This window comes from Ctenocephalides felis, unplaced genomic scaffold (genome assembly GCF_003426905.1).
Source record: "Ctenocephalides felis isolate EL2017-DRISC unplaced genomic scaffold, ASM342690v1 CF-g0.4_SCAFFOLD_01415, whole genome shotgun sequence".
In the NCBI taxonomy this organism is placed as follows: domain Eukaryota; kingdom Metazoa; phylum Arthropoda; class Insecta; order Siphonaptera; family Pulicidae; genus Ctenocephalides; species Ctenocephalides felis.
The window spans coordinates 38,715-49,645 of record NW_020537569.1 but is presented as its reverse complement, the minus strand read 5'-3'; the positions used below and the strand labels follow the sequence as shown (position 1 = coordinate 49,645).

Sequence of the window (10,931 nt, the reverse complement as noted above, 5' to 3'; positions counted from 1 at the left end):
ACATCAAATTATCAGATATTTTATAGAGATTTTAACAATAAGTATGAATTTTGTTTACATTCCTATGGGTTCCTCCGTACCAATGTTTATCCGTTAGACAGCGACGCGGCGCTTACGCGCTTTATATTTTGTTTCTATGCAGTAAAAGCAGTACGATTGCTTTGAAAAAAAGTTCAGATCTTCCAAAATATGTCAAAATAAAAAAAACATTTTTTTTTCAAAAAAAAAAAAAATTAAAAAAAATTTTTTTTTTTTAAATTTTTTTCTAATTTTGTTTTTCAAAAAAAAAGTAATTTATAGTCCAATTTATAGTTTCTCAAAAATCTTATTTTTTCGAAGTAAATTTTTTTCAAAAATGTTAATCGTTTTTAAAAAAATAATAATTTTTGGTACGGGAAGTTGCAGCAATTTGCCTTAAGGCACGATGCCTTAATTGCCTTGAGACAGAATTCCACTTTAACCCTTTCGACTCGGATGCCGCCGCTCCGGCGGTATAGTCATTTTACCATTGCGCTCGGATGCCGCCGCACCGGCGGCATGATATGTTTTACCGTTAAGCTCGGATGCCGCCGCTCCGGCGGCAAATCGTGTCGGCGACGACTCGTCGCAAACTAAACTTACATTTAATTTTTTTTTATTTTTTAAAAATTAATTTACTATTACATTCAATTATTGATTGATTTATTAATTTTATAAATAAATATATAACAAAATTAATTTATTAGCTCATGATCCCCATAATTCTAATAAAGATCTGTGAAGAAATGATTTTTTAAACAATATAGCATGGTTTTGAGTGCATTTTTTTTAAATTTTCAAAATTTTCTATTTTATTATCATGATAACTATATTTAAAAGCAATATAACCACATTTTGAAAAAATTCGATACAAAAAAAAATTCCGAGTTGAGAGATAAGTATAGCACTATAATATTCCGAGCGCAGCGTACCGACTGGCAGTCCGGCTCCCGAGTCGAAAGGGTTAAATTAGTTAATTTTTTTTTTTCAGAAATATCAGTAACTTACTAGTTCATCGTAGCTTTTGTTGAGTTTAGCATTGTATCCGTTTCTTCTGTCGGCATAACCGTTTGTTGCAATTGTCTGCCTCAAAACCTTCGTAGATGTTTTACTGGTAATTGGATTTGTAGTTTGTTGCTGTGTTCGCAGCCGAGTAGAACTTGTAGATTTTTGTGGTAGCTGAAGAAATCATAAAAATCATATTTTATTTATTTTTTATAGTTTTTAAATTATTAAAGGAAAATCATAATGATTATGACTTGTTTTGCCAGTTTGACAAGATTGACAGTCAGAATTTGAAACATGGTTTATGCTGAAAATTATGAAAGAGTTATCTATAAAATACCTATTACAGAACACAAGCGATAAAATTTTGAATTCTTGAGAATATTATAAAAATGATAAATAATTTTTTGGTGTATATTTAGTAACTAGCGCAAGTATTTTGTTTCATATTTCTTGACAGATTTATAATTGTAATAATTATTACATTTTTATAAATTTTCTTATGAAGAAATTATAAAATATATTGATCTTGTAATTCACAATTTTGAATATTTTAGGTTTGCAGTAATATTAACTTCATTCCCAATAAAAGATTTTTTTTTTTTAATTTTAATTCTATTCTGCAATCTATAAATATAATTACATTTAGCAGAGAATGCAGGCAAATTGTTTACAAATTAGTAGATACCCCCAGTGGCGTATCTAGATTTAATATAATAAAAAAAACTAAAACCAAAAGGGGATAAAACAATAAAATGTAGTATAGTTAGTATATTAGGTCTCCAGGTATATTAATGGGAAAGATGACACAAAACGTTTTAAAAGTATCTAATTAAACTAAGATAATTCGAAAATAAACCAAAATATTTTAAATATTATAATGAATTAAACAAATATATATTTAATTTTTATTAATATTTTTTCATAATAGTGCTTAAATATTTTGTAGTCTGAGAGTTACCACGGTCTTATCTCAAAAACAAGTAAAGTATATAATTTTTAACGATACTATTTTTAAGTAGAAGGCAAAAGATGTAGAGCTTGCATTTAGCAATAATTCTAATCACATCAGAATTTCATTTTTTTTTATTTCGCAAGGTGCAATTATATTAGAATCTGTTTTTGAAATACAAAAAACATTTAGTAATTATTAAGGGCAATATGTAAATTAAGATCAGTTTTCCCAGTGGTATCCCTTACATCAGAAGATAAACGGCCAGTGGTATCACAATATTCATAATAAAAGTATTTTTTTCGTTAGTAGTTTTTTTTTGGTTTTGAGCTCTTTTAGTTAGTTTGTGATACCTAAATATAATTTCTAGGTGTACGTGATTTAATTGTTTAATAAGATGTATTGTAATTTTTAAGTTGGATTCAACAGTTTTTTATATAACCTCTTTAAAAACTTACATATGTGTGTGATAAAACAATAAGACAACTAAACCTTTATTTTGTCAAATATGTTAGCAATAAGAAAATTGTAAATAAAGAAGAAATTTAAGTTAAAACAAAAAATGTAAATAAAAAAGTAATTTAAGTTAAAAGGTTATTTTGCAAGAGAAAAATTAATTAATAGTTATTCCAAATCTACTGGTGAATATTTCTGAAAAAATTTCTCATCATTATCAGTGTAATCTTTGTGAAAGATGTGCCCATATAAATAAAACTCTGATTCGCATTGATTAAATAATGTAACTCTAATTCCATATTATATCCTTAAAATTAAAAAATAAGACATTGGAACTCTTTGTCCCATGACTGTCCCTTCTTATCTCACATATTTTAAAGAAATATGTAGAAAATACACTGATACGTGTTATGTATTGTGATATTGTTCATTTGGTTTAGATAGTATAATTAGTGAAAGTAAAGTAAGACTTTTGTACCCTGCTCCACTCGATATATTTTAGCAATCAATCTACAGGATCAATAAGTATTGTTATTTATATAAACCAAAAAATATTAAGTCAAAAGAAGAAAAACAAATTATAATTCTAAATAACAAGTGAATAATTTATCGGAAATGCTGATTATAAGTTAATAAAAAAATCTTACTCTAAACCTTTAACCGGTATCCCTTTATGTGACGTAAAAAATCAATTCCAATTATTGACGTACGCAAAGGTACTACCCGATTGGCCATATGAAAGGTAATAATGACTGTGACCTATCAGCTTAGTACCGTACTACGTTGCGAATAATATTTTCATAAAAGCTATTGACAAAGCTTATGTAATATCTTATAAGAAATATATACACATGCACGATTTTCCTCTGATGAGGTTGAGACGCGAACTTCAAGAAGACTGAAGAAGAAGCTGCCCAAAGATAATATGAAGGACCCTTAGAACTACCACAACTTTATATGAACAGAATAGTAGAATCACTTTTAGAAGTAATAACTATCAATACCATATTTATCAGATTAATTAACTTCCCGTAGGGCAAGTTATAGTAATCGCAAAAAAATCGAAAATGAAAATTTTTATATATCTTTACGTTTCAGAGGTTTCTGAACATTTTGGCATACCTTAGAAAAAATGGATGTATGTGTGTGTGTGTGTGTGTGTGTGTGTGTATGTATGTGTGTGTATTTATGTGCGGATACAAATTTTCGTCGACGATTTCGGGAACACGGATCAACCGATTTGAATAATTCAAAATGCATTCGATTCGTATTGATAAGGAGACGTGCTGATTAGTTTTTGGCGAAGGCAGGTCTAGCCGTTCCGAAGATACGGGGCAAAAAGTGCCGAAAACGGTAACTCAGTTTTTAGGAGAACGGAGCGTCCGATTTGAATAATTCAAAAAACGTTTCACTTGTATTGACAAGATGAATAATCTATAAAATTTTCATAAAGGTAGGTCTAGCGGTTTAGGAGATATGGAGGAAAAAGTAAAAAAATGAGCCATTTGGCGGTCAAAAATGATCATTAGACATATGCACATCAAATTATCAGATATTTTATAGAGATTTTAACAATAAGTATACATTTTGTTAACATTTCTATGGGTTCCGTACCAATGCTTATGCGTTAGACAGCGACGCGGCGCTTACGCGCTTTATATTTTGTCCGTATGCAGTTAAAGCAGTACGATTGATTTGAAAAAAAAATTCAGATCTTCCACAATATGTCAAAATAAAGAAAAAAAAATTTTTTTTTCAAAAAAAAAAAATTTCTTTAAAAAAATTTTTTTTTTAAAAAAGTAATTTTTTGTCCAATTTATAGTTTCTCAAAAATCTTATTTTTTCTAAGTAAATTTTTTTCAAAAATGTTAATCGTCAAAAAATAATAATTTTTGGTACGGGAAGTTCCAGCAATTTGCTTTAAGGCACGATGCCTTAATTGCCTGAAGACAGAATTCCACTTACAGCTAGTTTATATGTGTGTTTGAAAGTGCGTGTGTATGTGTGCGAGTGAATGTATAAGCTATTAGCTCATAGAATTGTCCTGTATTCTGATTACTATCGAAAATAAAATTGAAAAAAAAACAAATATTGCACTCTATTGAAATTATGTAAAAAATTAAACAAAGTGAGTTAAAAAAAATTTTAACATTTATATTTTTCAAAATGTCTAAATTGTCATTCACATGTAAATGCAATGTAAATTCACATGTATATATTAATTAATAGTCATTTACACTTCATCAGATTTTGAATTACGAAGCTAAACCCAAACATTTATTTTTGAATTATAAAAACTCTGTGGATACATTTGCAGCTTTGTCATAGATTTGTATGCTACCTAGCTCCGACTCCAAAACTGTTGTTTCTTTAAATTATAATTCTTTCTTTGAACTAAAATGAATCTCTCTGAAAGCCATTAACTATGTAATACGTGCAAATCGGGCAATGCTTGTACAATGGTAAAATTTCGATAATATATTAATATCATTTTGAAGTTAAATGAAACCAAATGCACTGTTGGAAACTTTTTTCAGATTTACAATGTAAAGCAGTTTTTAACTAAATAACTTACCTTATACGTGTATTCCGCTTTCGCAGGTGGGGTCGGTCTGGCCTTTAGGGGTTGTAGTGGAAAACTTTTATCTATTCCAGTAGCAACTCTTCTTCGTTCGTCGAACATTTGTCGGACCTAAAATATAATGAAACAATATGATTAATTTACAATATTACGGAATGCCAATGATTTTTATAATATGATTTGAAGCGCAATATTCTAATACTTAATACACCATTATCAAAGTTTAGAAACATTTAGTTTTTCATAATAATAAACTCATTTTTATATTCTCATTTAATTTGCAATCAGTTTTTTTTTAGATTCTTTAGAATTTACTTAAAATTAAATTCAAATTTAAATTAAATATGATACAATGCAATACACAAAACTGTATAACCCGACAACTATTTATTGAGTTGAAAATTTAAATAATTTCATTATAGTGTATATTTGCAATGACGAATTACTTTGATGAAAATATCTTTACTAAACAATAAGGATATATGTATAAACATCATTTAAATTTCTATCCTGTAATATTTACAAATAGTATATTATCGACCCTTGTCCTAAAATAAAAGTCATGCATATATTTTCTAATAGAAATTATATATAAGTATTATAAATAAGTTATATTTATAACACAATAAATTTGATAAATAATAAAGTTCTTATAAAAATAAATATTTATACATATGTACATTAGTTCTTCAAAATATGCATATATTATTTTAGAAGTTTAAATCTAAATATTAGAAAATCAGATACATTTTAATTGGCCGTTATAAAATCTATACTGTGCAAGTGATATAACTGCAGTTAATGGGTGGATATTTGAATCACTTTATAGAATACTTCTTATATATGAATATTACTTTAATATTTAACACAGTATACAATTTTTTAAGAATGCAATATTTTATGCCATAGACAAGCTTGTTAGCTTAATGATTAGGTTAAGTCTAAGACTATCAAACTCACCTAACACTCCTCAAATATATTCCATATTTTATTTCAAATGTCAATTATAAATACGTAAAATTTACCTTTCCAGCAGTTATGGTCCCAGGCAGGGAAGCACCATTTGACAACGAGCCAGCGCTGCGCCTTTCCTGAACCATTGTTCTGGACAAACCATCCAAATTTTGAGTTTCTTGCAAGAGGCGCTGTTCTCTCGCCGCAGATTGCCTTTGTTGAAACACAGCCTGTGAGAAAAATAACTATTAGTAATTTCCATTTCCATTTCCATTAATTAGTTAATTGATTAGTATTATATATTTATTTTTTAGTGGTTAGTACTGTATTTCAGCCGAAGGCTCGTGTCGATGGAGTTATGCACTAGTAAAAAACAGACATACATTGTTTTTTTTTTTTTTTTTGAAAATTCAATAATTACTATCGCTATGTACGAGGTGTGTTCAAAAAGTACCCGGAATTACTAATAATTAAATTTCGCGGGTCTGGAGTGTCTGATTGTCAAATTTTTTTTTTTATTGTGTTGGTATACATGCCCCTAAAGTATGATGAAATTTTCAGCTATATTCACTGTTTACTTTGTCTGTGGTAGTCGCTAAGGTTCGACGTGTTTTTCTGAGCTCGGCGATTTTTACAATGGAAGAATTGAAAAGTCAAAGAATTTGTATTAAATTTTGCGTAAAAAATGAAATAAAGTGTTGCAAAGTGCAAAAATTCACCAGATATGGCTCCGTGTGACTTTTTCCTATTCCCAAAGTTGAAGAGACCCATGAAAGGACGGCGGTTTTCCTCGATTGAAGAAAATCGCTGAGAGTGCTCAAGGACATATCAAAAAGTGAATATCAAGGGTGCTTCGAAAATTGGAAAAAACGCTGGCATAAGTGTATTATATCTGGGGGGGACTACTTTGAAGGGGACCACATTAATGTAGACGAATAAATAAATATTTTTTTGAAAAAACGAAAATTCCGGGTACTTTTTGAACAGACCTCGTACATACATATTTAATTATACATATTCAATTATATATTGTTTTAATATCTTTGTGGCCATATTCATGATTGTATCAATCTAAAAATAAGCGTTCTATAGAGACCCATTGACATTGTGTTTAAACCGGTTCTCTTTATTTTAAATAATAGTTATATATTCATACTGATATACCAGAAATTGTATAAGGATACAAAGACAATATAAGAATTACTATGTATACAAATTTATTTTTATATAAATTATGCAAAGGTTTCATATCAATTTACTGTATCGGTATTTAATATAAGATTAAAAATACAACATGTAAAAAATATTTATATGTAGATTTGTGTTTTGACATTGTATGTTTACCGTGTTCATTTCTTCTTTAATTTTCTTAATATTTTATAGGTTTGTTGATTTTTGATTAGTCATTAATAGCCTTTTATTTTAATACTTTTATCATATAGCTAACGCTTTTGAATTTATATACACCTAAGTCTGTTTTTACACGGAGATTGGTTCCAGAAGAATCCGTGTAAAAAAAAAAACGTGTAAAAAAAGACATTGATCTTATACAAAAATGGGTGATTTGTTCCTAATCTCTAAAACCTATTAAAATTGGTGAAAAACAAGAATTTTTAAGAACAAGAATTAAATTAGTGCTATTCACATTTGCTTTGACCAGTAAAAATTGTTTGTACGCGCTAAAGGGGAATTCACTTAAATCTTTAAGCTAGTGTTTGCAAACTATCGATACTATCGATGGTTTCAGACTTTTTTCTTTCATAAATACTTTTTTGTGATATGAACATAATTCGCAAAAATTTAATTTGACAAAAAAAATTTAGGTACATAAAATTTCAAATCGTGCTAAATGGAATAAATTCGTGTAAAAAATTTAAAAATATTCAATTTTCAAACCGTGTTATATCAAAACCGTGTACAAAAAGACCGTGTAAAAACAGACTTAGGTGTATTTATATTTTTGTACACACTTTTTTGAACACACACATATATACATTTGTGTATGTATATATACATAAATACATTAATTAATGTAATTACATACTTAGTTTTCATTTTAACATAATTCGGCAAAATAAAAGATAATATTTCGGAAATAATTTATTATTTCTGCCCAATATGGTTTTATAAAAGATACCGCCAGAAATTCTGTTATTCATTGCTATAAAACAAATATCGGCTCGCGTGAGTCTAATTGATTATAACCAATAATTATTTATGGGCATATTACATTTTAATCATATATGTATAGAATTAGAAATGTGTTTCTTTGTTTGTTATTCATATATAGACGCACGTGGACAGAGGGAAACGATTTTTGGTATTAGTAGTTTATTGTATACGAACAATGAAGTTTGCAATTAACTAATTAAAAATTTATGAACTTATTTTGCCGCATAACAGACCAATGTTATGGCAAGGCTATGTTATGAAGAACTTTCCATACTAATTCATTCTAAATATTGACAAAAGACATGTGGTTGCTCTGTAGTCAGACGATTTTCTCAGGTTATTAGATAGGAAATCTCACTTAGGAATCCTCACAAATGTCAAAAAAAAAAACGATTTTAGATAGCAGGGTCTTTCTGACTCAGCTTCATAACATACGAGTGACATTGCAGTTCATGTGTAAAACGACCTGAATGCACGGCATATACGTGACATTTTGACAGAATTATTGTTATTTCCGAGATATTGGAGGATTTTTTTGGAGTAATGGATAGATTTGTATATTATATAAAATACACTAATATATTATGCTATCAAACCAAGCATTAAGCAAACAGAATGTCCATAAATTTATTGACGCATGTATGCTCGTTTTCTTTCATACGTTTTGTTCTATCATCCAAAAAAATGGTTCAATGTATTATTAAACAAAATAGACAAATTACACCCAAGAATATTATTACTATACTTTATTTAATATTGAATTTGAAGTAGCAACCCTAAGAATTAGACAGAGAACAAAACATTCACTTTGTATAAATTGAATAATATTTGTCCTTTATTCCTGACATTTCTTTCGCAAGTTTTGAACTATATAATCATAAATCCATTAAAGAAAGTTATGTTTATTTTTCTTTGTTTGAACAAATTTATAAAATTATAAATGTTAAATTATTTTCAAGTGAATCAATCAAGCATCTAAAAGTTTATAGATTAATATAGACATTAATATATATTGTTTCACACTTCAGAGTTATAATGTAATTTTGTACCATCTGTAACTATACCTTTCTTAAAGAGACCTAAATGAATAATACCGCTTACTACTGATAAAATGTGAATCAAAGCTATTTATAAAACTCAAAGCTTTTCACTACAAATCGATTATTTACATTGCACGGTATCAATTCTAAATTTAAACAATACCTCGAATGAATGAATAATTTATCTAAATGTCTATAATTAAAATAGGAAGATCGACCTGTCCCCTTGCTCTGGTCAGAGCAGCTTGCAAACTACGGCTGGCCCACGAGTCACCCAGGCTGACACCAGAAATATCAAGGCCACCAGGCCAAGAACTTCCAAGGCTGTTACCATACATTGTTCATTAATTTTCACCAAATAATTAACTCAAGTTCACTTCAATATGCACTACATTTCTGATTATTTAAAACTTATAATTTAAGATATTGTTCGCTTTCCGAAATTGAAACAATGCGAAATATTATATACGAATCCTGAAAATAATTGAAATATTAAATTTGTTTAACGCATTTCTATTTAAATTCGTTTATTCTGATATGCATCAATTATTAAATAGTTTTTTTTTATATTTTTATATAACGGTTTGAATTTTTTTTCAAGATTGAAATCATTTTGTAAGGTATCTTAACTGCTTAATTTATTTCTATAGAATCTTCACATCACTCAATATAATTACAATACAAGCATTTTGTTTAGAATTCCATTTTAATTAAATGATATTTCAATGGCAATATTGTCTTTCATTCTGTATTATATTTTATTTATATATTTAATATTGCTAAATGTTATTTAGCAATTGTAACCGATATTGAAATTAATGAAAAACATTTAAATAGTTCTTGTGAGAAATGATAAATCAATATTTATAATTAATAAAATTTAGTATTACTATAGGCTCTATAGTTGAAATAAATTAGAGAAATTATTAACAAAATCATAATTCATAAAACGATCGTAATATCGAACGAATGTAAATAAGACCAATAATTTTGAATTTTATGATCATTCATTCAAAAGAATTCTTGATAACCTTGAATTATTTTATTTGTAATAACAATCACGTTAAACTATCATTAATATTTGTAAAATATTAATATTTGAACAAAAGTGTAAACATTAAAATTCGAAATAAACGAAATATAAAATGAAGAAAAATTATGTAGTACTTTGTCAAAATTATATTATCTATACAAATATAAATAATCTGAAAATCAAATAATGGAAATAATTTGTAAATCAATTATGAAGCAAATAGAGAAATAATATGCCACAATTGGCATGAGTTAAAATATTGAAAAAACTAGTGGGGTGGGTGGCATCGTGCCTTAAGGCAAATTGCTGGAACTTCCCGTACTGTAACGAAATGTTCGAGGAATATTGAATGTTTTCAAATAGATTATTATAAATATTGTAACATTGTCTAATATTTATAAGAATTATATAAACTGAATTGCATAGTTGAAATCATTTGTTTAAAGTATATTAGAACTATAGTCAGAATTAAAAATAAAATCTGAATTATTTTCGATATACAAAAAATTAAAAAAAAAAAAAAAATAAAAAAAAAATTTTTCCAATATCAATTATTTTGTTAAGACAAGCAGAAAGTTCTTTGAATCAATTGAATCGGACGCTTAGTTCTCTTAAAAACTGCCATTTTTTGTACATTTAGCTCTGTATCTCCGTAATGGCTGGGCCTGCCTTTGCGAAAAACTCTCCCAATCATTACTAATTGAATGTTTTTTAGATCAT

The 10,931-nt window shown here is 27.7% G+C and overlaps 1 protein-coding gene across 1 annotated transcript; it reads right to left on the bottom strand.

Annotated features, from left to right (window-relative positions):
• Window positions 1–1,026: 1,026 nt before the first annotated feature.
• Window positions 1,027–9,516, bottom strand: LOC113369630 (the record flags this gene model as incomplete). The annotated part of the gene is made up of 4 exons (XM_026610257.1): window positions 9,397–9,516; window positions 6,038–6,196; window positions 5,007–5,123; window positions 1,027–1,197 (listed from the first exon to the last, which is right to left on the bottom strand). Coding segments are annotated over exons 1-4 (567 nt in total), but the record flags the coding sequence as incomplete, so codon positions are not given.
• Between the last annotated feature and the right edge of the window lie 1,415 nt (window positions 9,517–10,931).